The 25,295-nt window shown below is 50.4% G+C and overlaps 1 protein-coding gene across 2 annotated transcripts; it reads right to left on the bottom strand.

Annotated features, from left to right (window-relative positions):
- Positions 1 to 43: 43 nt before the first annotated feature.
- On the bottom strand, positions 44 to 25,006 carry HCFC1 (host cell factor C1). 2 transcript variants are annotated; one of them, XM_082205648.1, is made up of 26 exons: positions 24,005 to 25,006; positions 20,757 to 20,905; positions 20,262 to 20,422; positions 19,715 to 19,923; positions 19,438 to 19,522; positions 19,224 to 19,330; positions 18,938 to 19,117; positions 16,845 to 17,255; positions 15,908 to 16,068; positions 15,596 to 15,793; positions 15,023 to 15,250; positions 14,644 to 14,748; positions 14,066 to 14,285; positions 13,726 to 13,868; positions 13,494 to 13,632; positions 12,940 to 13,160; positions 9,962 to 11,696; positions 9,060 to 9,226; positions 7,436 to 7,979; positions 6,870 to 7,232; positions 6,336 to 6,460; positions 5,187 to 5,324; positions 4,849 to 5,034; positions 4,379 to 4,676; positions 2,664 to 2,727; positions 44 to 1,524 (listed from the first exon to the last, which is right to left on the bottom strand). In XM_082205648.1, the coding sequence occupies exons 1-26, from the start codon at positions 24,222 to 24,224 to the stop codon at positions 1,485 to 1,487; spliced, it is 6,597 nt and encodes a 2,198-aa protein (XP_082061774.1). In that variant the 5' UTR covers positions 24,225 to 25,006; the 3' UTR covers positions 44 to 1,484. The 2 variants fall into 2 exon arrangements, with proteins under 2 accessions (XP_082061774.1, XP_082061775.1); XM_082205649.1 differs by having other exon boundaries at positions 24,610 to 25,005.
- Positions 25,007 to 25,295: the final 289 nt, after the last annotated feature.

The following is a 25,295-nucleotide window of genomic DNA, read 5'->3' as shown; positions in this document are numbered from 1 at the left end:
GAAGAGGATGAGGGAAAGATCTAGTTTCACAGACAGAACCTGGTTTCCAAAAAAAGGAGGTCTTTAATTGTTCAAAATAGCACAAAAACGACAGATACGCAGCACTAGGGTGAGGGGGAGCGGAGGGGTGGACAGCCATGGGGAACTCCTAGGAGGACTGTTCCTGTCTCAAAGGAAAATAAATGGGGTAGGAGAGTAGGGTAGGAAGAATCTTAGGGTCTGAACAGGAAGGGGACACAGCGAAATACATTATAATACAAAAGACCAGGGCACAGAGCAAGTTGGTGGGGAAGGGGGTCTGCTCCTGGGTTTGTTTGCTATTTTTGGGAGGGGGCCTGCTTTACCTGCCAAATCTCTTTGACAATGGAGAGGTAGGACATAGCAGTCAGTGCAGCTGTTTGCTTTTCATTTTATAGCCTATTCCCCACCATCTCTGAAGAATAAGCCCTGACTGCTCTTCTCCCTTCCCCTCTGTGGAATGTCCAGAGAGGCAGCGAGTGGAGGGGGTGTTCATATTCCTCTGGAGTGGGAGGGAACCTAGATCCCTGCCCCAGCCAGAGGGAAAGCTGTACTTCAACAGGCAAAAGTATTGTCCCGCAGTCTTGTTCCTAGCTTATCACCCTGACCTTGTGGGGTCAGACTCCATCCCTCCAAAATGTCTCCCCCTCCCCCCTAAAAAGGGTTTTATATAAAACGATGGAGAGGAATGGCAATGCATTTTTGCCTAGACATGCCGCCTTGTGGTCTGGAGAGGGAAGAGCAGAGGGGAAAATCAGCTTGTGCTGTTAGAGGAATTGCTGCATGTGTGGAGAAGAGGGGGTGGGTTGAAGCCACAAGCGCCCTGGGCTGAGCATCTGAACAGCTGTTGTAGAATGAGCTGCATCCCCCCACCCACCCCCAAAAGTAGCTGCATTGGTGGTCCAACCACCTCCCGCCCCTCCCTCCCTCCCCAAACAGCAGAGACTCCTCTCTCTCCATTACCAACGCAGACACTAAAAACTAAACTGAGGGAGAGGGTCTGTACAGAGGCAAGAAATGGAGGCAGGGAGAATAACCCTCCCACCCCCAAGACACAGGATGCTGGGGTATACAAAAAGAACTTCATTCCTGTAACTGCAACTTGTAAAAAACCCAACAGCCCCCCTCCCCCCATAACAATTCCCCCCCTCCAAACCCACCCCTAACATCAGCGTCCATGTTAAACGGGGCAGCAGCAGGGGACAGGGGAGGAACTCCAGTCCTTCTTCCCCCTCCCTAGGCTGGGGCATGGCATGGCATGGCATAGCATGGCACAGCGATGGCCCCTGCTTGGGGCTCCCTCACTTGAGCCTCTGCGTCCTCCGCCCCAAGAGTCCAGCCCCGTGGTGTATGAAATGTGCTTTCAGCGGTTCCATCTTCCTCCACACAAAGGGGCGGCTGACTGGCTGGGGGTCCAGGTGGAGGCTGTGGAGCAGGCAGGAAGAGGGGACAGCAGGGGATGCCCTTCACTGCCCATCTGCTTTGGGCTTCTTTGGAGCGGTTTTCCTGAAAGAGGAAAAGAAATGTGTTGGGCTCATGAGCCAAATACTAGGCTAGGCCTGATGCACAGATTCAGAGATCAATTCCTAAATCCACATCTGCGTAGGTATGTGTGCTCGCTCTCACTCAAAAGTGAATCTCTCTCACCTTGGATTGCCTATGCAGAACCGTTCCAGGAAGAAGCATTTCCACTTGGCAAGGATCCCATCTTGTGGTGCCCTCCCACCTCAAAATATCCTTCATGATAGGCTCTGTCCATTTGTTGCTGTTGGTGTCCATCTGTCTCGAAAGACAATGGAGTGTGCCTCCAGGGGTGAAGCCACACCGCTGCACTAGCAGCACTAAAGTGACCTCCTCATGGTGCAAGCCTGGCCATTAAGTACGGAGGTCCTGGGCTGCCCAGAGGACAAGACTACCCTCTTGGCCTCACTGATATGGTCCAAAGGAAAGCAGAGCACCAGCTTGGCTGCAGGAATTGCCGGAAGGAAGTGTACAAGCACCATCCAACCATCTTAGGGACTCTACTCCAGATTTGTACAGGGTTTGCTCCTTAGCCTTTTCTTCTCCCAAATATATTCCACAAAGTTTTCCTTCTCCTATATGGGCTCCCTTCCAAGGTGGACAAGCCCCATCTACCCCTCACATCCCTCTACAGCACGTGCAAAAATCGCCTTCTTGACTGTTGGACCCACTATTGCTCATCTGCTCAATCCACCGGAGCCTGTCTTCACAAGCAGGGAAAGTCCCTGACTCACTGAGGATTTGAGACCCATCGACTACCCTCACCTGATTTAGTTGGCCAGTCGAAGCAGTTCCTGGGGTGTGGCCACTGTCTCATGCTGACAGCTTCTAGAAGCCACAGGTGAGAGCTGATTGCAGAGTGAGGACCAAAGGTGAACAAACTACCCCGGAAGGAGCATGATTTGGCCCCTATCAGAGGTACGACCCTTCCCCTAGCACCCCATACACCCAGGCTCTGCCCATTCACAGCACACAGGAAAGGAACTTGGACCAACTGGGTTAAGAAATAGGAACTTGATTGGACCCACAGACTCCAGATGTCCCTTTCTGTACGCATTCCTTCCCCTCTCCCACTTTGATCTGAAACACAAACACTGCATGACTTTCCACTAGGAAATACTCACAGGTCGGGAGAGGACAGCGGCCGCTTGTTGGCTGGTTTTATCATGGAGCCATCCTTACTGGATTCTGTGAAGAAAAGAATGTGCTGCATATACTGGAGGTGCAGAGAGCCAGAGCACACAGCAAACTTGGGTACCAGATTCCAGCTCAGGTACTTGCACACAGCAAATAGCCAGAGATTAATAGTCCAGAGGGAAGCCCTATTCTTCTGAGACAAGCTGGAGGTTAGCTATGCCATCAACAGACCTCCTCACAACTGACCATTATCCATAGCCATGTTGCAGCATACCAAAGAAGAAGGGACTTGATACAGTTATAAAGCGTGAGCTGTCTTGGCCAATACTATGAACACCACCCAGTGTGACTTGCCAACAAATGTGCTTAACCATTCTCAAAACATGATGAATTACAAGAGAAATGGGGGACAAAAATGTCTGCCCAAACCTCAATTCATGGGTTGGCAGAGTCTTGGGGGCGGGAGAATGCGGTCCAGTAAGGTTATATTGCAGGCTGGAGTTGGTCTGCAACCCTTTAGTTGGCCAACCCCGAGAATCACCTAACCTCAGAAAGGTCTAATTTAACATCCCAATAGGCGGAAATATGCAATGGTGAGTAATCCTTTCCATTATGGGTCCCAACTGATTCCCCCCCCCCCTCATCCTCTCAACTGGCCTCAGTTCAACCAACGTAACATTTTATATAGAGTCTAACTTTGTACATATCCCACATGTCAGACTGCCCACCCAGGCCAGTCTTGTCTATTTTGCCAGGCAGTGGCTTCCCAGTGTCTCAGGTAGAGGCCTTTCAAGCCACCTGCTACCCAAAACCTGTTTTTAACTGGTGATGCTAAGCACTGAACCTGGGACTCGACTGCTGAGCTTTCACATAGTAAGTGGCAAAACAACAGGTCCTGCCTCAAGCAGTTTACAATCTAGATTTCCCAGTCTGAAGTGGCACTTCTTGAGCTGCCCTTAAGACTCCCAAGCTAGGAGCAAACTGCCCACTAGATGTTGGGTTATATATGTTATGCATTTACAACAGAATGTGGAACATAGGCCATATACCTGAGAACTTTGGGATCTTTTTTTAGCACCCACCCACATATCCTTAGGAATATCTCTCAGCCACACTGGCGGTAATCAATTGAAGCCAATACAGTGCAGTGGTGGTGGGAATTCTGCAAAACCCTTCTGTCCCTTTTAAACTAACCACTAAACTCTCATGCCCCCTAACATCTCAGCAAAAATACTCAACCTGAGATAAAATGCAAATATATTTCATTTGCATATTAGTACATATATACAGTCGTACCTTGGCTTCCAAATGCCTTGGGAGTCGAACGTTTCGACTCCCGAATGATTGAAAACGAAGCAAGTGTTCAGATTTTTGAACGTTCTTTTGGAAACCGAATGTCTGGTGGGGCTTCCACAGCTTCCAGTTGGCTGCAAGTGCTTCCTGCAGCCAATCAGAAGCCGTGCTTTGGAAGTCAAACATTTCAAGTCAAACAAACTTCCAGAATGGATTCTGTTTGACTTCCAAGGTACAACTGTATACACTGAAAGAGACCAATGGGTCCTGGTAATTCATTGTTCCTTCTTCTGTAGATGGGGATACATTTAAGAGAAACTGCCTTACCACCTCTCCATGAAGAAACAAGATAACAGGCTAGATGCTTTCTGAAGCCCTTCCCCAAATTCCTATCACAACAATCACTCACCTTGCAGCCACCGGACTTGTGTGGCAGGGCCGTAGCCCTTCTCGTTGCGGGCAGCAATGCGGAAGATGATGGCAGGCTTGGTTGTGTAGTCTATATGGGCATTGGAGAGACTAGCTGATTGCACCAGGCATGAGGGGCTGGGCCCACAATAAACTCGCATGAAGGCCAGCTGAGCGGGGGCTGCACTCTTCGGTTCGCCTGCCTGGGCACTCTGAATGGCCAGGTACACAGAGTACTCCGTGATCTTCCCAGAGGTGACAGAAGGGGGCTCCCAAGTCAAATGGGCTCCATCTGGACTCTGAGAAAGATACACACACAACAGATAGATTGAGGATTTGGACAGTTGGCTCCCAGCGGCCACACTGGGGTAGAGGCATTAGCTAAACAGGAGAAGCAACAAAGGTTGCCCCTGCTACCCCAGAACAAGAAGCTGATATAGCAGGTGACTGGCAGAATGAAAGAGCACTGACCTTGCTGATTTTAATGGCGCACGGTGCTCCAGGGAAGCCAGGCAGACACGTCTTGAATGCTGAAATTTCACTAAAAGGACCCCGGCCACAGGCATTGATTCCTGCCACACGGAATTTATAAGCAGTACCAGGCTGCAGTTCCTGCTTCTTGAGTTGAGAATAATCAGGTATGGTGCCCGAGTCATCCTGCAGGGAGCAGAGAACAGTGAGAAGGGGACTTAGGGCCACCTTGATGGTTGTAGGAACAAAGGATGAGAGACATGATGGCAGCAAAGATTTGAATCTTCAAACTATGTGCATCATTAGAAGAAAGCAAAAGATAGGTGAAGGTCACTCACTTCTGTGGCAGGCGCATCATCAGGAGGCAGGAAGTAGTGTGTCACCATCATGTTGGTTGCTTTAACAACACCCACATCAAACCACTGATTCTCCTTCTTCACAACCACCTTTGGAGGCTGAGTGGGAGGTTCTGGTTTCTAAACAGGGTGGGAGAACAGAGGGTGAGTTCTGGGAAGCTGGAAAAGAACTTTCAATACTCTCTGTGAGGCTTCTTTCTTGTCTGGGGTGACTGAGGTAAGGATTGGGTTATATCTCCCAACTACCTTGGAAGGCAGGGAAGCTGCACAATTAGATTTTAGCCCCAAGGCTCCTCTTCCCATCTGCTGCCAAGCCTTAGACAGGCAGAATGCTGAAACTGTCTCCCTTTTGAGGCAAAAACCATAGAGAAAAAGCAGAAAAAGGGCAAAGGGACTTCTGGAAGGCCCTGGCACTAGCTGAAGGACTAAGGTACATTGACTTGTGAGTTTGAAAATGTATAGTGCATTTCATATAGAATATGGCTTGGATGCCTTATTAATCTGACTAGAAACTTCACAGTGAGCACTCTAAGTTCCCCTTTCTTCCTGGGATGACAAAGGCATCCAATAAAATGGGATTTGTCTAAGCTATCCTATTCTAGGAGGGAATCGGGGAGAAATTTGAGCTGTGGATGGCATCTGCTGCAGTAGAACCTATAGCATGCTTGTGCCAAAAGATGCATCTGTGAAGGCGAAGGAATCCATCTTGCAAATGCAGGGGTAGGGAACCACTTTTGTCCAGCAGGCCAAATGAAAAAGTGGCCAATTATTCGCAGGCCACATCTGACAGGTTGTGGGGCCACCACCTGTTAATGCAAGCTGAGGCTGCAAAATGCCACTAGGAGCATACAGCATAGTATTCTGTGAAAGCAGGAGGAGAGAAAAAAGCAACAACAGAGAAGGAGTTGCTCAGAAACCCTTCTGCCCTGGCCAAAGGCAGGAAAAGAACTGATGAAGTGACTGCAGGACCCGCTGAGCCCAAAGCCTTTCACACGTCTTCCCAGCCTTCCCAGGCAATGGGGGACATAAACCATCCTATCCTACTGGATGCCTTGGTCACCCTCAGATGGAGAAACCAGTATCTCTCTACCCCCCCCCAATCTCTCCCCCTCTAGACCCTCCTGAGCTTACCACTGGCGCTGCTTCAATCCCATTGGCAACCTCAGTCAGAGCAGCTGCCGCCTGCAGCTTTGCTGGGCTGGCCGCTGCCGCCACCACTGGCTGTGGTGCCACAAAAGTATTAGAGGGAGCGAGGCCTGGAAGAGGAAAATCATGTTCAAAGAAGACAATAATGAAAATGTCAGACCTTGATCATTTGTCCTCCAAAGCATCTCTCCACCATTAGAGCTGGAGAGTAAAGTACAAGTTCCAAAACCTAATCCCACCTTAACCAAGTGACCCACACCACCGAGACTGAAAAAGGGCGGAAGGTATCCTAAGCACTAGTCTCCGCCCACCTGGAGCCCTCCAGAGGAAGCTGGATTCCCACCAGCCCCAACCACTGCAAGCCAAGGGTGAGGCCTGATGGGACATCTTTGGAGGCCATCAGCTTAGGGAAAAGTTGGGTGTGAGACCACCCCCCCCGCATCAAGCAGCAGTCCACAGCCTCCTGCCACCAGAAGGCGGAGCACCCCCACTCTACAGGGCACATATGGCACTACTTACTCTCTGTGGGCGTAGGGGGTAACAGCCCAACTGTACTCGTAACTGCACTAGCCAACTCGTTGAGGCCATTGCTCTCACTGGCAGGGTCGTTGAGGCTGTCAGCAGGGGCCAGGGCTTCTGTGGGCAAGTGGGAAGGCAGCGGGTGCTGAGGTGGCTGTTGCTGAGCTGCTGCCGCGGCTGCCGCTACTGCCGCCGCCTGAGCTTCCTGAAGCTGGTGCTGCTGCTGCACGAGGGCAGCCAGTTCTTGCTGGGTGAGCACAATGGGGATGGCGGTGGCCTGGCCCTCGGGGCTCTCCGAGGCCAAGTGGCCGAGCTCCGCTTGGGTTGCCGCTGCTTCAGATGTATCCATGGCCTCTCCAGGACCTGCAAAAATGCCAGAGGATGGAATTGGAGGCAGAACAAGGTTGCAGGAAAGATATATGCTCCGCTAACGCAAAGCAGAAGGGAGGGGCAGGAGGCTGTGCCCCACCTCAGCTGGGTGAATAAATATATAGGGATGACTGCAAGCGGGACACTCCCTGCCCAATAACCCCAGGGCCAACCAGAAGAGAGATGAGATCACTTACCCATTACAGCCTGCTGGGCAGCTTGCAAAACTGCTTGTATGGCCAGGGCTTGGGCCTCTTCGGTAGCAGCAGCTTGGGCAGCTGCCTCTGCAGCTGCAGTCACTGCCAGCTCCTCTGGCGTCAACCCTGTCACCATGAGTGTGGTGGTGCCTGCCTGGCTCTCGGCCATCAACTCCTGGGGCAGTGCCAACTGTTCTACTTCTGAAGGTGGTGCTGGTGCTGGAGGTGGAGCAGGAGCAGCAGCAGGGGTCACCTGAGGCACCACCACCATGGTGACAGGCTCCCGGGCAGGAGCTGCTGGTGCTGCTGGTGCCTCCACCACAGGCGCTGGGAGCTCTGGCTGGGGAGCAGCTTCAGCTGGTGGGGTGCCTGCTGTCGGTGCAGCGTGGATTTGCTCCTGGGGCTCAGACGCTGCTGCCTGCATCTCCGCAGGAGGCTGCAGTGGTTCAGAGGCTCCTGCAAGGGAATCTGTACTGGTGGCAGCTGGTGTCTCAGCAGGGGGACTGGCCTCCTCCGCAGGAGTATCAGCCAAAGAAGAAATGTTCTGCAACAAGTAGGAGATGGTATTAGTAGCCTAGATGCTGGGGATGCTGGACTTGGCATCAGAAGGCTGGGCGATGGAAAGGCAAACTTGGCATCATCTTTGGAGAATTTCTTTACTGAGTCTGTCTCCGCCTCACAAGTTTGCTAGCAGCTTTTAGGCAACTTGCAACATTAAGGCAGAATTGCTTATGCTGGATCAGTCCATCTGGCCCAGAACTTTGTAGCTTAGTCAACCAAATGCTTTTGGGAAGGTTAGAAGCAGAGCAAGATGGAGCCAGCCATTCTATCACTTGTCCCTAAAAGGCCCCAAGCACAGCATTTCTGTTTAACAGTCGCGACCAGGCATTTCAGCTCCCTGTCCTCTGGTATGTATTTCTTTCTCATTTTATTTGTCTTGCTTTTGAGGAATGAATGCTGGTACCCCTTAAGGATCTTTTGGCATGCATTTGGGGTAGAGTGTATTGTTACGAGGAGCCAGAAATGGAGCTTTGCAGGATATTAAGTTGTTCACACACAAATGTAACATGTAGAAGGATAAAAAAATAAAGGAAGCAGCAGGAATTAAAGCTTAGTTCCCCACATTCCTCTTCATTTTGAGTTCAAACTGAGAGAAAGATCAGGGACTGGATCAGCAAACCACCTAGGGGCAACTCTAGGATCAGAAAATGATGCACTGGGAGACAAGGTTCAAGGAAGGCTCCAAGGAGGAACTGTGCTGCTACTGCTGCGCTTCTCAATGGCCACTGCCAACAGGCCGAATAAACAAATGTTTCTCTAAACTCCATTTGTATTGCTGCGTATAAAGTATTAGCAGGTGAGCATATGAGCAATGAGGAGAGGAGAAGCAGGAATAAAAAGGCAATTCTCTCCTCCATGCTCTGCCCTAGTGACCACTCCCTTGTGAGCCCAGCTAGTTTAGAGCCAGAATGAGGACGGCTCTTTGGTCAGTGTTGGAAGTTCCTCCCTCCCTCGAAGCCCACTGTGGGCCTTAGAGCCTCAACTTCTGGCATATCCCATGGAATAGATGTGGGTGGAAGAACAAGTTTTATTTCAAGCCCAGTTCTCGTTCCGTGGTTCTTACCGGCACAGAGGGTCCTGGCGGGGGGGTTGACTGTGTCACGGTGGTGACAGCCCTGGGCAGTGTGGAGGCAACGGTGGTTGTAACAGTACTGGGGCTACTGGCAGCTGGGCTCTCAGTCACGGTTGACTCAGGTTCCCCCTGTTGGCCATTGGTGGCAGGTGGCTGGTCTGCAAAGAGGAAATGGTTATGCAATGAGAACAAAGCCACAACTTTAGATTCCATTTGCCTGTTCATGTTCTCCAGACAGCAGTAAACAAAGGCTTAGGTTCCTATAGAAGAACCTATAAGGCAGCCAAACTTGCATCAAAGCTGGTGTCCTCCAGAGCATTTTTCGCAGACCTCTGAATTCTGAAAACACATTTTCCATGAACTTGTCTGCCAATGATTTCTATGTGTGTTGCAAAGAATTTCAGGGCAGTTAGAAAAATGCACATGCTGTTTCTCCAAGGCACTGAGCAAGTCTATAGACTAAGCATTATTCTGTGAGCTGAGAATGTGACCTGGGGTAAGCCCAACACTCTTCTGAAGAAGAGAAGCCTGCCATTACTATTTCCCCCGAGTCCCTGACAAAAGTTTTCAAAACAGCTGCTCTTTAGAGATGCAGAACTCATTTCACTGACTGCATGAAAACAAGGATGCCAAAGGTGGTGCAAGGAGCCCAGTCCTGCTCAAGCAAGAAGAGGTACTTGATTGAGGAAAACTGAATGTATAAAGTTAGGGCAAATGACACAGGGACCCAAGCAGTGCTCCTGGTTACTGTGACACCATAAGGTGTCACAATATAAAGCTTCCAGAGATCCCCAGGGTGCCCCCCCCCCCGCCTGAAAGCCACTGGCCCAAGGCATCCAAATGCAAGATGGGAGCAGGTGCCTCTCCAGAGTTCCTCTCCTGCCTGATCTTACCTTGATTGGACCCCATGGAGGAGGTGACAGTGGTGGCTGTGTGGGTCGTTCCAGTCTCGTGGGTCTCACAAGGAGGATTTGAGCACACCCTGGCGGTTGGGTTCTGAAGTGGTAATCCTTCAGTGCCTGGACTTTCTCCCTCAGGGGCTTTTCCTGATTCAGAGCCCCCCACCAGCAAAGAGGTTGAGCTGGAAATGTGGGTGCCATCACCTCCGGTGCTGGACGTCATAGTAGTGCTGGTGGAGCTCGTCTGCTGTGTTTCACAGGGTGGAGCAGCGGGAGTTTGCCCAGCACCGTCACCCTGCCCTGCGCCCATGTTTGATGTTGTGGTGGTTGCTGTGTTGGTGGTGCCAGTCTCATGAGTCTCGCAAGGTGGGTTGGAGCACACTTGCTGCCCTACGCCCATGCTGGAAGTGGCTGTTGTAGATGTGTTGGTGGTGCCTGTTTCGTGAGTCTCGCAAGGTGGGTTGGAGCAAAGTGGCTGTGAAGTACCCTGGTTCGATGTGGATACAGTAGCTGTGTTAGTGGTGCCCGTTTCGTGAGTCTCGCAAGGTGGGTTGGAGCACACCTGGGGGCCTGAATCCTTGGCGCCTGTTTTGCTGGTCTCGCAAGGTGTGCTTGAGGGGGGCAGCGTTGAACCTGAATCGGGCAATGCCATCTGCACTGTGCACAGCTGCTTTGTAGGCAAATCTGCTTTGGCAGACATGGTGGTGCTGGTGGAACAGGTCTGCTGCGTTTGGCACGGAGGGTTGGCGGATCCCACCCACTCACCGTCAGGCTGCCCTCGGCCCATCAGAGACCGAGCTGTAGTGGCAGTATTGGTGGTGTGGGTGTGATGGGATTCACACTGTAGGCTTTTGGGGGCTGGTAGTCTTTCGCTGGCCTGCACTGTGGTGGTGGTGCCAGAGGAAACACTGGGCACACCAGAAGCTGAAGTAAAGCTCACCATCCGGACTGCACATGGTTGCTCAGTGGGCACATCTGCTTTTGCCGACATGGTGGTGCTGGTTGTATTAGTCTGCTTTGTCTGGCATGGGGGGTTGGTTGGTTCTTTCTGCTCACCATCAGGTTGCCCTCGGCCCATGTTAGAGGTGGCAGTGGTGGCTGTGTTGGTGGTTCCCGTCTCATGGGTTTCACAGGGTGGGTTGGAGCACACTAGCTGACCTGTGCCCACAATGGGTTTCACTGTCATGGTAGTGCTAGTGGCACTAGTCTGGAAAGTTTGGCATGGCGGATCTGCAGTTGTCTTCTCAGTCCTGGAGGTGGTGGCTGTATTGGTAGTTCCAGTCTCATGCGTTTCGCAGGGTGGGTTGGAGCACACCTTTTGCCCAGCACTCCGCACAGTGGTGGCAGTGTTGGTGGTGCCTGTTTCATGGGTCTCACAAGGAGGATTTGAACATACCCGCACGACTCTCCCATTGGGCTGAAGCCCACCACCCTCTTGCCCCTCACACACAAACTGCACCTGGGTCGGCCCACCCAAAGTGCCCACTACAGTTGTCGTGGCTGTGTTGGTGGTGCCCGTTTCGTGTGTCTCGCATGGCGGATTGGAGCACACCAAAGTGACGGTGCCTGGCTGTGCGTCTCCCTGCCCTGATTCAGCAATTGCCACAGTAGCTGTGGGCTGCTCCGTGGTCGGCGAGGCCAAGATAGAGACGGGCAAGTCATGCACTGGCTGGGCCTCCACGCCGCTGGGTGTCGTAATCAGGGTGACTTGAGTAGGCTGGGACACAGGCTAGAGATAATAAGCAGAGACCAATACACACACGTTAGCATAAACACCTCGGCCAGGGACTTTTTCTGCACCGTTAAAAAATAAGTCTTAGAACAATTTTACAAATTACTCAGAATGAGATGGTGGAACCACACCAGCTCAGGATGCAGTTGGCAATTATGTTTTTGAATGCTTCTCAGTATACAACGGAGAACTATTTAACACAGTACTCTTCTCTACAGACAGAAAAAGTTAGTTTGTGGGGAGTCATCAAAAATATAACCTCCCCAACTCACCTTGAATCTGAGGCACTACAGTCCACAGTTCTATCACCTCATTTTGTGTAAGCCGTTTAACAGCCTTGATCTTGCTCATAGGGAAAGTGGACATGAGACATGTTAAGAGGCTAGTTCAGGTGACCAATGGTCTGCAAGCCTCCACCCGGAGAAGACAGACTACAAATCCTTCCTGCAGCACTACAAATAAGCAAGTTAAGGTGCTGCAGAGCTTAAAGTCTGCCTTCCTTCTTGCTTGGCCTTACAGATATAATAGCAGGCTAGTGTTCAGGGAGGCCTTAATAACCCAAGGACAGTGAATTCTGCAATAGGGATTTATTGGGTTTTATAAACAAAAATATTGTCTCTCTCTCTCATGCACACTTGACATAAAGCTCACCTTGGGGTTTCAGATCTTGGACAACAAGTATTTAATAGACCACAGCTGCTGTAAATTAAAATACTGGGGCCATGAGAACAGAGGGAACTTTCGTCCCAGGGCCACTAAACCAAAGAGAACTGTTTTCCCCCTGCTTAGTTCCCAGGAACTGGTTTACAGGACTACATTGCACTGAACACAGTGGGCTGTATCCTACTGTGTTGTTCAGCTGAAGGGAAGACTTCTGTCAGCACAATGGGGAAGAAAATAATTTCCAGTAACTCCCCCTCCCGCCTCTCCAACCTCCATAAATATGCTCCAGAGAGTTGAGGGACTGATAATTGCTTCCCTCTGCATTTTGCAGACAGAAGCCTTATCACCAGCTGAGTGACACCCAAAGGTTCCATTTGGCTATCACAGCTAATAACCAACAAGAGAATCTATGAATCCGTCTGTTCCCCTTTTGAAGCCACCTTAGCCAGCAACCATCTTGTTACAATAGTAAGCGCCACAAGTTATTCTTGGCTCACCAGTTTTACTGGGAGGCCATAAGGACGTCACATTTATCAGGAAACAACTCCCCAGAAGTTCCCTCTGACCCACTCCATACCTGCATGGTGATGGTGGGCGTGCTCAGCCCTCCTGCTGCTGTCAAGGTAGTCTGTGCTGCTGAGACTGTGATGGCAGCTGGGTTGATGACCTGGCTGGAAAGTGTGGCGATGGTGCCCAAGGTGGTAATAGGCGTCGCCAAGGAGGCATTGGTATTGTGTCCCCCAGTCCCAGCTAGGCTGGTTGAGACTGTGCCCGTTACAGTGCCCAAGGTTGTGACACCTAGAAGAAGACGGAAAGGTTGTGATTGGTATCCTCCACAGTGTGCTGGTTTCAATGGGTCAGAAACCCGTTTTGTACCCCTAGCAGTAAACATGGGTTTCAAGGGTCCTGGTCAGTGTCCCATGAGGCTGCTTTTCTAGGGACATATAGGCAGTAGAGCAGCAAGAAAACACAGCTGGCAACCAATTTACAGGAAGCACAAGCCAAGGTGTAGCCAGCATTCTACCTAACAGCCAACCTTCCCTCACAACTGCTGGGGCTTCATAATGAAAAGCAAATGCATTAGCCTAAGTGTCCAGCCTATTACTCCTGCCCCCAGGCCAGCACACTCACCTGTAGTTCCTTTCACCACCAAAGTGGTGACAGTAGGCTTGACAGCAGACACTGTGACAGGGGTGACAAGCCGCACTCCACCCATAGGAACTGTTCGCAGGATAGTGCCAGGTTGACCTGGGGCTCCTTTAAGTACCACCTGGAAAGGCACACATTTGACATGTTAAGAACTCGAGTTGCAGCTCAGGACAACGCAGCACTCAGTGCCCTCTCATCTAACTAGCTGATTCACCTGTGTTACACCCTGCTGCCCGTGACTTGTGGTCAGCTTGGGTACAGCCGTGATGATCTTGGCAGGTGTCCCAGTGCCAGAAGTCATCACTTTTGTGGTGATGATGGTGATGGGAGACTTGATCCCAGGGCTACTGGTGACACCTGGAAAAAAGAGGCAGAGCTGTAACATGGAGGGAGCTTTAACCCCTTGGGATACAGACACACTGAAGTGCTCTTGAAGCCATCCTAAGAGTGATCCCAATGGCTGCTGCACTTCCCAGCATCTTCTAGTTCCGCTACCCACCACCACCCAGCCAGTGCCATGGAAGTACTGCTTATAATCACACTCAACTCCCTACCTGTGGCACCTGACTGGGTAATAATAGCAGACATGGGGATGGTCTTGATGATGGTTGTGGTGCCAGGCTTCGTTGTATTTGGAGAGACACTGCTGATGCCCAGAATGGTGGGCTTGGTGCCTGTACCGCCTGCCTGGGAGGTGGTGATGATTGTGGTGGGCTTGCCATCTGCTGAGGTCACCAACTTTAGGATAGTGCCAGCAGGCAGGGGCCCTTTGGTCTGGAGAAACAGAGAAAACACAGAGAATAAACGATGCACAGAACAAGCATCTCAATATCCTTACACTCAGCAAAAAGGGAGGCCGTACAAAAAAACCTGAAGCTCTAGAAGAGCAGGAACCTAAATTGTTCACAAGAAGCAAGTAACAAAGGCCACCAGGGAAAAATTTGTGATGATCAGAAAAACTTAATATTGCTTTCGGTCCCTCCAAGTATATGCCTAAAGTGTGTCGAAAATTAATGAGTGAGCCTCAGTTTGCACATCTAAGAGTGTGGTTGGAAGTAGCATCAACAGTACAGCAAAGTGCTCTTGGGCTGGGGATATATATGGCAACCAATCCTATGTTGTAAGTTCTTACCTGTATTATCTGGGTCACAGGGCCACTTGATGCCTGGCCTGTCACAGCTGATGTCTGAACAGGTTTAGTCTGAACAACTGACATCACTTTACCCAAATTGGAAATCTGTCAGGAGAAAACAAGATTGGGTTGCTCCTGACATGTCCAAAAATGAAGGGACTTTCTCTTACCACTCTTCTCATTCTTATTGAGGAGAAGCTGGGTTAATAAAGTAGCTGGTAAACCTTCATCAGTAGAGAACTGAGAGCAGCAGCTCACAAATGCTAAAGGAAGGAACTGTCCTGTACAATTGCCTACTTTCATCTAGAGTGGAGTGTTTAGTGGGCTGAAAGATATATCTGCTCTCAGCTCCGCCCGCCCCCACTACTTGGATACTTACCAATGCACTGCCTCCAGGTACTGAGATGGGACTTTTCACCAATGTGATGGTCTTGGTCACCCCTCCCACCACAGTAGTCATCACCTGGGCCTGCTGTGCTACAGTGACAGTGCCAGACTTGTGCACGGTGATGATGGGCCGAGTAGGTGTATTGGTGGTAGACGAAGATACCGAGGTGCCAACCTGAGCGGCGGCTGTCTTCAGCATGCGGGTTGCTGGGTTGCTCACCTGCATCAACATGGCCAACATGAGAAAAGCAAAGATCCCTAAGAGCAGGGGTGGGAAACTTGTCCCCCCCCCCAATGCTGCTGGACTACAACTCCCATCAGATCCAGTCAGAATGGTCAATGGACAGGGATGATCCTGTAACAGCAGGAGGAACCAAAGGTCCTCTGCCCTTGCCTTAAGCCCCCCCCCCTTTTTAAAAAAGGGGCAACCAGGAGGCAGAAATCTAGGGTTTCATTCACAAAGCACAAGGAGATGTTGCCCTCTTGCCACCTGCTGTGTGCAAAACTGGTTGCTGGCTGATGAGCCAAACAGCCTCCTAACAGAGAGTATGGTGCAGATACTCACCATGACAGGAGAAGAGGCAACTTTAACTGTGGTGGGTAGCGTGGTGGTTCCCGGCGAAACAGCAACAGTCTTAACTAGGGTTGTGCCAGCAGGCACACTCAGCATTGTAGGGGCTGAAGATGGTGGAATTTTTTGAGTGGCAGCAGCCGCAGCTGCCAGAGCAGCCATGCCACTCATCTGGGGGCTACTGCCAATCACCTGGAAGGATAGAGAAGAGTGTCAGGAAGTTAATGTCCTGAAGTTCTTGTCTTAGGACAGAGAATTAGTTCCTTCCAGCACAGCCCCCCCCCCATTCTTTTAAGCGATACTCACTGTCCCTTGAGTGTTCTGCGTGGGTACCACCATACGCACTCCGGCCGGCAGTGAAGTAACTGTCACAGGCCCCTTCCCAGCCTGCCCTGCTGAACGCACCGTCACCAATGGAGTCCCTGTAGTAGCTTGTGGGCCTGTCACCTTCAGCACAGCTGGGACAGCTGCCAAGGAAGAGGACAAAAACCAAGTAAGACATGTTTGTGTCCTAGATTCCTAGTTACTATGATGGTTCTCAAGCTGGCTGCCCTCACAAAAAGCAGACAGTTGGCATGGAAAGTGTACGTTTCCCCTTGATCACTTGCCCCAAGTGCAGTAAGTAAAATCCCCAAAACAGCGTCCTCCCCCTTGAACTGGTGAGGAAATATACACGCGTCAATGAAGAATATGGAACTGGAAGCTTATTTTAAAAACAAAAATGAGGGCCTTAAAAGCACACACTGTTCAACGCAGCTCCACTCCTTCCCGCTTCCAACTTATGTCCCCTTATGTGATTCACTGTTAGGCAAACATACTCAGATATTTTTCTGAGAGCTCCCTTTGGGGGGGTGGGGGGTAGAGATTGACTTAAAAGCCCCAAATACAGACTGGGATTTGGCTCTTATGTATTTCATTTAAAATATTTAGACCAACACACCCTACGCTCAAAGACGCACATGCTAATAATCTTAAGAAATAAATGTTATTTTAATTTTGTTGAAGGTGTTCTGCTGTTCCTCCTTTGGGAGGTCTTTCTAAAACCTGGGGCTACTGTGAAGAGGGCCCTGCGGGTGGAGCTGCATGGCTCTTTCACCAGATGTTAATGGGAAGAAAGTGTGTGCTCACAAAGATGCCTGCTTGCACCATAAAAATATCTATTCCCGGCAAGGATGGGATGGGGTTTTAGTTGAAAATATAAAGAGTCCTGTGCTCCCTGCTGCCCTCTAGGATTTCCCTTTACCTTGAGGACGAGGAGTGGCGGCGGCAGCGGCAGCGGCAGGCACAGGCATTGGGCTGCTGGGCACAGTAGGCAGCACCTGGATGGTGGTTGTGGTGGGTGGGGCGGCGGCAGCAGCAGCCACGGCACCAGCAGCAGCTGCAACAGCTGTGGTCTGGGGCAGCAGGGTGATGCCCATTTGCGCCAGGGGCTGCACTGTGGGGACAGGGGCAGCTGCAGCTGGAGCGGGGCTCTTGGGGGGGTTGACAGGCACTGAGGGCACAGGATTGGCAGCCGGCGAGGTGGCAGCTGGGATGTCATACTTCTGGAGCTGCAACAGGTAAGTGTCAGCTGTTGGGACAGAGCCCCAGCTCACTTCCAGGGAATTGGTGTTGGCACGAACCAGCTGCACCCGTGAAGGCGACGGAGGTTTCTCTGGAACAGAAGAATAAGAACAGATGGCATTAGGAAGAGGACACTGCAGGTACTCTGCAAAGGAAACTCGATCCCATCACATTTCTTAGAGAACCTTTCCTCTAAAGCTATTCAGTACCATTTCACACACTTATTTCTGGGCACTACTCTAAAAGCAAGGGCAAACCAGTCCAGCCCCATCAACATTTTCTTTTTAGCTCTTCCCAGACCATTTTGCAGCAGCAGCATAGGTGCTGATGAAAAAAAAGCCACCAGCATGTAAGCAGCATTATTGCCTCAGCTTGTTTCTCTCGATGGTCTAAATCTTGTTCACCTTTTCCCATTCTAAGACCCTTTTCAGGTGAACATATTTGGAAGTTGGGGGAGAATAACAGTGCATATACCAGGAGGCTGAAAGAAAACAATGCCAGCTAGAGGTACCTCTCCTACTGTGTTGATAGTTATGGATACAGGAAAATGTTCCTTTGAGTGAAATGGAGCTCTCCTTCCCATTTCTGCAGCAACTGGTGGAAATTTGTTGACAACATCCGACATAATGCCAGGCAAATATTGGATTTAGTTTAAGAGCAGAGGAAAAAACTCTCTCTCCCCTAGGCAGAAGTGGCTGGGATGTGGTAATCTGGATCTTTCCCCATAGGAGCAGTGCCTGAAGGGAATGGCACATTCTCTCTTGAGTCACGGAGCATCCACTGGTGGAGGGGACATGCAAAGACTCAGGAAAGTGCAAGGGAGTGGGTGTGGAGGGGCTGCTGCCTTCTTTATTGCTGTAGGGATTTTGAGGGACAGAGGAGGGAAAGCTGGAGGGGCACTTCAGGAAATGATTACAGGGGAAAAGATATGGTATGGGAAGGTGTGATATCAGTGTAAGAGAAGATCTGAACCCTGACATGTGCATACGGAACAGAATGGCATACAACCGAGGAAGAAGGAGGAGTTCCATTCCTACTTCTGCAGGGAGGGAGGTTGCCAGAAGCTTCCTTCATCCCACCTACCAGTGGGTCTGGAAAATAGTGAGAGTGGAGTCACTATGCCCACTGTTTGGGTGCTAGGTACAGATTAAATGTAGTTTGCTAGAGTAAGAAGCCAAATTCAGATTGTCTTTTCAGTCTACTACAAACTAAATATACTGCAGACTCCCTGTAAAGCAGTACAAGAGGGAACCAGGGCAAACCACCACATCCTCAACAATCAAGAGAGATGCTGATAGTAAGGCAACACCTACATGTCCAGAAAAGTAATATTGCAGATCACGCCCAACTGCAAATGGAGGAAGAGCATGCCTGAATGCTTCTCCACCCCGCACCCCACCGCCAGAAAACTAGCTTGTCAAAATATAGTCACCTTCTCCTAAAAAGCTAGCTGTTCAAAGGCAAAGAACTTCTCATGTGGAGGGAATTCAAGCAGATGAATTATGTTTATTACTCCAGAATGCAAGATGGCACTACAATACACACCACCTGTTTGTTGTCCCTACATTAGAAGCTCCTTGCATGTGTAAAGTTAGCTTCTTGGGAACAAGGCAAGATTAAATCCTGCTTCCCACAGTAAACATGCAGAGGGAGAGAGCACTCAAACATGAAATTCCCCCAACAGTGTCTACTTCTGCCAATTTGCATAGAACTTCAGTCTCAAAATCTCCACCTGTTCTATAATGCCCCTGCCCCTACGTTGAACCCTCTTACCTGTCTCAAGGTACCATAGATCCTTGCAGCAAACCTGGTTATTCCAAGCTTTGCGGTACCCATCGCGGCCACTCCAGATGTACAAGCGGGTATTGATAGCCACAGCACAGTGCCCAGCTCTGGCCCGTGGAATATTGTCCTCTAGTGTGTCCATCAGAATGGGCTCCCAAGCCATAGAGTCTGTGCAAAGACAGAAATACACACGGAGGCAATCAGACAGGAAAGGACTGGAGACAGGCGGGGATGGGGGGAAATGAAAGAATGTGTAGGACACCCTCCCACATACCGAGGTTGAGGCAGGCCAGGGTATTTGTGCATTTCCATTCCTTCTCATGTGTTGCCACTTTGACATCATCCATGACAAGGGGTACCCAGCCTCCAAATACATACATCCTGTCCCAAAGAGAAGAAATGGTGAACAAAAGTTGTGACAGGACTAGGAATTAGGCTTTCAAAAGCAGTGAGAAATCAGGCTAAAGAATGTCAGAGACAGGTCTTACTTGTTCCCAATAGTTGTGGCTGAATGCAGACTGCGTGGGAGGGGAGCCACCCCACTCAGGGTGGGCTTGTTCCACGTTAGAGATTCTGGGGGAGAAAAACACAGCAAAGAGATCACTCCACCTGCAGTGCTTGATCCTGCCTGCCAGCCTTTCAAGATGCTGAGGCTGGAACTAGCATCCCTGTCAGGGCTCAAAAGACCCACTCTCTTCTAAGTCAGTACCACAAACGCCACCTCAATCTAAAACAAAGCAAATAAACCATTCCTGATGCTGTTACCAATGTCAAGGGTCCAGAGGTCACCAAGACGACAACCACTCATGCCACCGTATATAACTAGTTTGGACTTCTTGTTGTCCTTCTCTGTGTACACCACAGCAGTGTGGGACTCCCGTGGCGGAGGCAGTACACCATAAGTGATGGGGATGTCCCAGGCTACCACACCAGAGCCTGGTCGTAGCTCCAAGATATAGAGGTCATTCAGGTACCTGTAATTGGGGTGGGGGCGGAGACAGAAAAACAGAAATGAAAGCCAGGCCAGGCTCTTCTTTGCTTCCCAACTGTGTACCCACGGACACTAGCCAGGCCTTTACAACCCCCTTCCTGTAGACAGCACAAGCAACATTTTCTCAAGAATTAAAGAAAAGTGAGGTGGGAATGAATAATTCGCTCAAATTCAACAACACCCCCAAGACCAGCGGTTCCCTTGCATAGGTCCCAGTTATGGAAATACAAGTGAGAAGCTCCAGTCCAAATTGGCAAAAAGTCGTTCCACCTGGAGCACTACAGCTTGATCACGACACAGGGCAAGACACAAACACTATACCTGGGAATGTTATTCTTAGGGTCTTCGCTGTCATTGGCCAAGCCCCCAAACAGGTAGCATTTGTTGCCCACCAATGAGAAGCTATGGCCAAGTCGTGGGCAGGGTGGGGGCCCATTCTTAGGAGTCTTGGCTTTCAATCTCTTCCACTCCCAACGGCTGGCCTAAAACAAAGTGCCATGTGGTTAAAGCAAGTGAGCAGTGCAGGATTTATTTTAAAAGCAGAACATCTAAGCAGCAGGGAGAGTTGCTGGGAAGGAAAGGAGCACAGAGGGAGACTTCTGGAAGTTAAAAGCTTGGTAGCCCTCTGCTGCTTCTGAGACTAGTGGCCCAATACAGTAGCTACAGGAAATAATGTGGGTGAATCAAAAAGGTAGACCAGGGTCTGACTTCCACACCTTAGCACTGTGTCAGCAGTACTGTGCAAGCCCCGTGCTTAACTTTCAAACCACCCCCCTTCCTGAACTGAGAACAGTCTTGGGTCCTGCAGCCACTCACCTGAAGTTCATAGAGGTCATTGCTGTACTTGCCATACTCCACCATCCCTCCAAATACCAGCAGACGGGTTCCGTCACAAACGAAGCCATAGGCCGCACAACCAGGAGGGATGTCTCCCCGCACAGCTGGGATGAACCACTGGTTTGTAGCTAAGAGACAAGCAGAGGGGAGTCAGAAGGGCTGCCTTAAACTCTGTGCTCAGACGCAAGCAGGGCTCAGACCTTGAGCCGCGGAGGCACAGATGTGCGAATCTGGCTCATCTCTCCACCCTCTTGGCTGCCAAACCACCATGTAATGAGATATCTATTACCACTTGGTTTGAAGACCTAAGCTGTCTTCATGCACTCACTGCAGCAGTGGCTTCTCATCTCCAGACTGAGGATGCCATGATTTGTAACAGAACCCCTTTTCTTGCCCTCTCAACTGGCATTTAAGTCCTACACTAAACACCCCAAAAACAGGAAAACCTCTCAGCGAAGAGGCTTCACCTCTGTCTGGAGAGAATGAAATAAAGGAAGTACTCTACTAGCTAAACATCTTGGCCACAAAAGCAAAGAAGTCAAAATAAGGGAGGAGGCATTCCTTCCCAGTGGTGCTCCTGGTGGATGCAGCACTCAGCAGCACAAGGCTTCTGCCAGCCAGAGGAACTGTTTACAGTGAGCAGAGCGGGAGGAAGCAGCCTATCAGGCAAATCAGAGAGAAGAGGCAACTGCCAATCAGGAAGCTGCCCCCACCCCTCCTGCCCAGCTCTCCTTACACTGCAAGACTCCAGTCACAGCGGCTCTAGAAGACGGGAGGAAGAGACAGACTCCCTTCCACATGCACTTGCAAACCCAATGCAGCTTCAGGCCACACATTTATTCCTGCAGTGAATTTAAGCTGCAACCCTACTTAACTAGTCTCAATGATCAAAACCTTATTATGCTGGAAGACCTACCAGAACTACCCAAAGAAGGTTACACCAACCCAGCACCTTCACCACTCTTAACACCTAGCTTTGACAACAAGCCAATGCTTCCAGGAAGGTGTCCGAACATCACTTTCATTTTGTTTGCCTGCAAAGACTGATTTTGCAGTACAAGAAGCAGTAGCATGAGATGACTAGGATTGAAAAAAGTTTGAAATTAAATTTAACACTTCTGCTAAGGAAAAACACTTTGCATTTCCTGAGCTTCTTGAAGAATTCTTCCTTCAAGAGGAAAAAAAATGTCTTAAGCCTCAGATCTGTTTCAAAATATCCAAAGTTGCTTTTTGTTTAAAATGAGGACTCTTCTCTATTTCATATGAGTAACACAAATGAAGGCACAAGTGTCAAAATCTGCTTCACTGTAGCAGAGAAAATGTTCATACTAATCCCAAATTGTGCATTCTAAGCTAGGAAGTCCACATAACCCATAGATCAGGGACAGAGGAATCACCATACTGTGCAGGAAACAACTAGGCTGAAGACGCAATGATGGTATGGTAACCCTTTCAGACTAAATAGGGACCTCCTGATCCAGAAAAGGAAATAACCTTTAATACTGTTCAAAATCTAAACATTGGTGAAGACTACTTCTAGAAAACCCTTCCAATTAATACTCAATTTGGTAATCTTTAGAGCTAACCTCTTAATCTACTGTTATTTTTGTAATTTAAAGAACTCAGATCACACTACAAGCTTACACTGGCAGGCTAGATGTCCCTAAACTAATCCTGGTATATCACCTGGGCTGAAAGCCTGCTGGAACAATGGGTCTGGGGAAATGAATTCACACACACACACCCTTTGCTGCCTTGCAAAAAAAGGAAAAAAAGAGTGAACACCAATAGTGTCTTCCGAGAATGCAAATATAATGCCCTAGCTGAGCAGTAGGAGCTTCTGAACAACAGAGGCCCACCTGCCCCATCCTTACATTTTGGCAGGAAAACAGAACCCACATCACAATGCGCTCACATGCAGCTTAGTTTGAAGAAGCCAACAGACTCCACCCTGAGCCCAGACTCCCAATAAAGAACAGGAACAGTAGATCATGGGTGGGAATCTGCTTGCAAAAAGTGACTTTTTCTGTTAGCACTCACTGGGGGGCGGTGGGGATTAAAGCCAGCCCTGGGAAGGTTTTCAGCAAACTTCAATCTACAACTGACACTATGAGGCGTAAATGTTTCCAGCTCTTGACACTGGAGATAAGGGTCTTTGACCCCTCCCAAATGGCTACAGGGTGGAATGTTCCAGCATTTGCTCTGAACCCACCACAACTTTCAGAGGCACTGTACTGCTGTGCGCTCTATATTTGAGCAAAGATACCAGACAACAAGGGGTTAAAAGCTGCAGCATTTGAAAGTTGAATTTTTCCCGCCAAGCACTTTGGGGAAGAAAAGCTTCTCTGCCAGCTGCGCGCCCCCCCCCCCCCATGAATGCATGTGGGAACCAGGGTGTTGACATCGGGAGGAGGCAGGAAACATCTCACAGCTACCTCCAACACACTAGGGTTAACTTGAAAGTAGGAAAGCACTTGTGTCCTCAGGGTACCCTGAGCTGCATTCTAAGTTGGGAGCACTGGCTTCGTGATAGACAATTCTCGGGAATTTGTCTTTTTCAATCAAGCTGGGGCACATCTCTGTTTTTGCCAGACCACGCAGCCTCCCCAGTGCCACTGAGACTGATGATTGGGGCTCATGTGGCTGCAACAAGATAATCCATTTAAGATATGTTGCCAGTGGGAGATGAGCTCCCCTGGCAACATACCCTGATACACCCTCCTGCACCCCCAAAGTTCAATTGCTCCTCTCCGGACACCAACACAGAGGAAGAAAAGTTCCTAATGTAAAGTCCCTTGATTTCCACCTAACGGAAGACTGCTACAACGAGAAGACTCAAGCACATGCCAATTATCACAGCCGAAGGGCTGGAAGAAATTTAACCGCGAAGGAACAAGAGGGACTTTACAACTACTTCACCCTTCTAGCTCTCCCCCCTCTATTACCACACAACCTACTATATCAACTTGCAGCTTTGGGGGAGCAAGAGTTAAACAATATAGCAATCTTAGCAGCCTAAACCTAAAACAAAAGTGGGTTGTTATACATACATATAATACATACATTTACACAAGATATCAGAGTTTTTACTTCGTGCTTTCATGGAGAATTACAAGTCTTTCTGGGATCTACTATAGGCAAGCTTTTCATGATTTGGCTACAAATGGGGGTAATGCCCTCACCCTATGAACACCCTAGACACTGTTGCCCATTCCCCCCCCCCTTACCTGTGTTATAGACATGCAACTCATCCACGATGCCCTCGTTGCCCCCTCCGAAGACCACAATCAGCTCTTTGATGGCCACAGCTCTGTGCCCATGTCGGGGCCGAGGCACGGGGCCTGACCACCCAACCACCCGCTTCCAGCGGGGCTGGAGCAGCCCGGGGGTGGTCCCGCCACCTGTTGGGGAGCCCCCACTAGGGACAATAGCAGAGGCGGCAGCCATGGAAAGCACTTCCCAAGTAAGTCTCCTTCCTAGCGATCAGTCCTCTAAAAGCGCGCAACAAAGGGGCAATCCTATCAGTTTTTATCTAGAGGTGGTTTAAAAAAGAAGCGGGGGGGGCACTCTTCCAACCCACATGCACTCTACCTCTTTCGAGGTAAGAGTGGGAGTAGGAGACACGGCTGCTTCACTTTTTTCCCAGGGTGGTTGGTCAAAACACCCGCCTTAAATGGGGCACAACACCCCCCAAGTCCTCTCTTGACTACTACTGCTACAACAACCCTCACCGCGGGAACTAATGCAACAAACTACTTCGGAGTAGTTGTGAAAATGGGATACTGAGAAATGTATACCCCCACAAAAAAGAAACTATTGGAAAAGCAAATACCTAGTCTTTTCTTTCCTATGTGGGGGGAGGAGGGAGGTTGCTGCCCCGAGAGCGAGCGGAGGCGCCCCTTTGCGGAGGAGCTGCTAACCCTCCGCTCCTCGAGTTCGGATCGCCTGGCGCGGCCCCCCCGGAATGCAGCCTCCCTATGGGGCAAACGCCCTCCCCGTGTGGCAGGAAGAGGGGTGGGGGCCGAAACAAAAACTGCCTCCTAGTTGCCTCCCCACTTTCGAAAAACTATTACCAATTGCCCTTCCGAGGGAACTACCCCGCGCGGGGCAGTTACTCCACCCCGCCCGCAGCAGGGCCCCTCTGCCGCCCCCCTCCGGCCCCCGCTCAGAGCCCGGCCCTGGGAGCCGCCATCTTGTGTTGCCCGGACGGAAAATGGCGGCCGCAGGGAGGGAGAAGCCGCCTCCCCCTCGTCCCCCCCACCCGCCGCGTCTCCCCCTCCGACCCTGCCTGCCCCCGCGACCCGGAGCCCTAAGCCAGGCCTCCCTCCCTCCGCCTTCCAGGCGCAACGGGCCGCTCGATCCACCCCCGCTGTACGGCACCGATGGGCAAGCTGCGGGCTCCAGGCGCCTTCACGCCGCCCTGGGAGCCGCCATCTTGCGCCTGTGAGGAGTCTCTCTTCCTCGGCAGCGGCGATGGGCGGGGCCACGGCGAGGTCTCCGTACGGAACCCCTCCCACC

Source organism: Podarcis vaucheri, assembly GCF_965113315.1.
Source record: "Podarcis vaucheri genome assembly, chromosome: 17".
Taxonomy (NCBI): Eukaryota; Metazoa; Chordata; class Lepidosauria; order Squamata; family Lacertidae; genus Podarcis; species Podarcis vaucheri.
This window is presented reverse-complemented; position numbering and strand designations above follow the sequence as displayed.

Coding starts and splice junctions, on each gene's coding strand:
- HCFC1 (XM_082205648.1), bottom strand. CDS start 24,224: ATGGCTGCCGCCTCTGCTATTGTCCCTAGTGGGGGCTCCCCAACAGGT. Junction 13,633..13,725: donor GGCAGCAGGGTGTAACACAG/GTGAATCAGCTA, acceptor GTGCCTTTCCAG/GTGGTACTTAAAGGAGCCCC. Junction 7,980..9,059: donor CGCCAGGACCCTCTGTGCCG/GTAAGAACCACG, acceptor TACTTGTTGCAG/AACATTTCTTCTTTGGCTGA.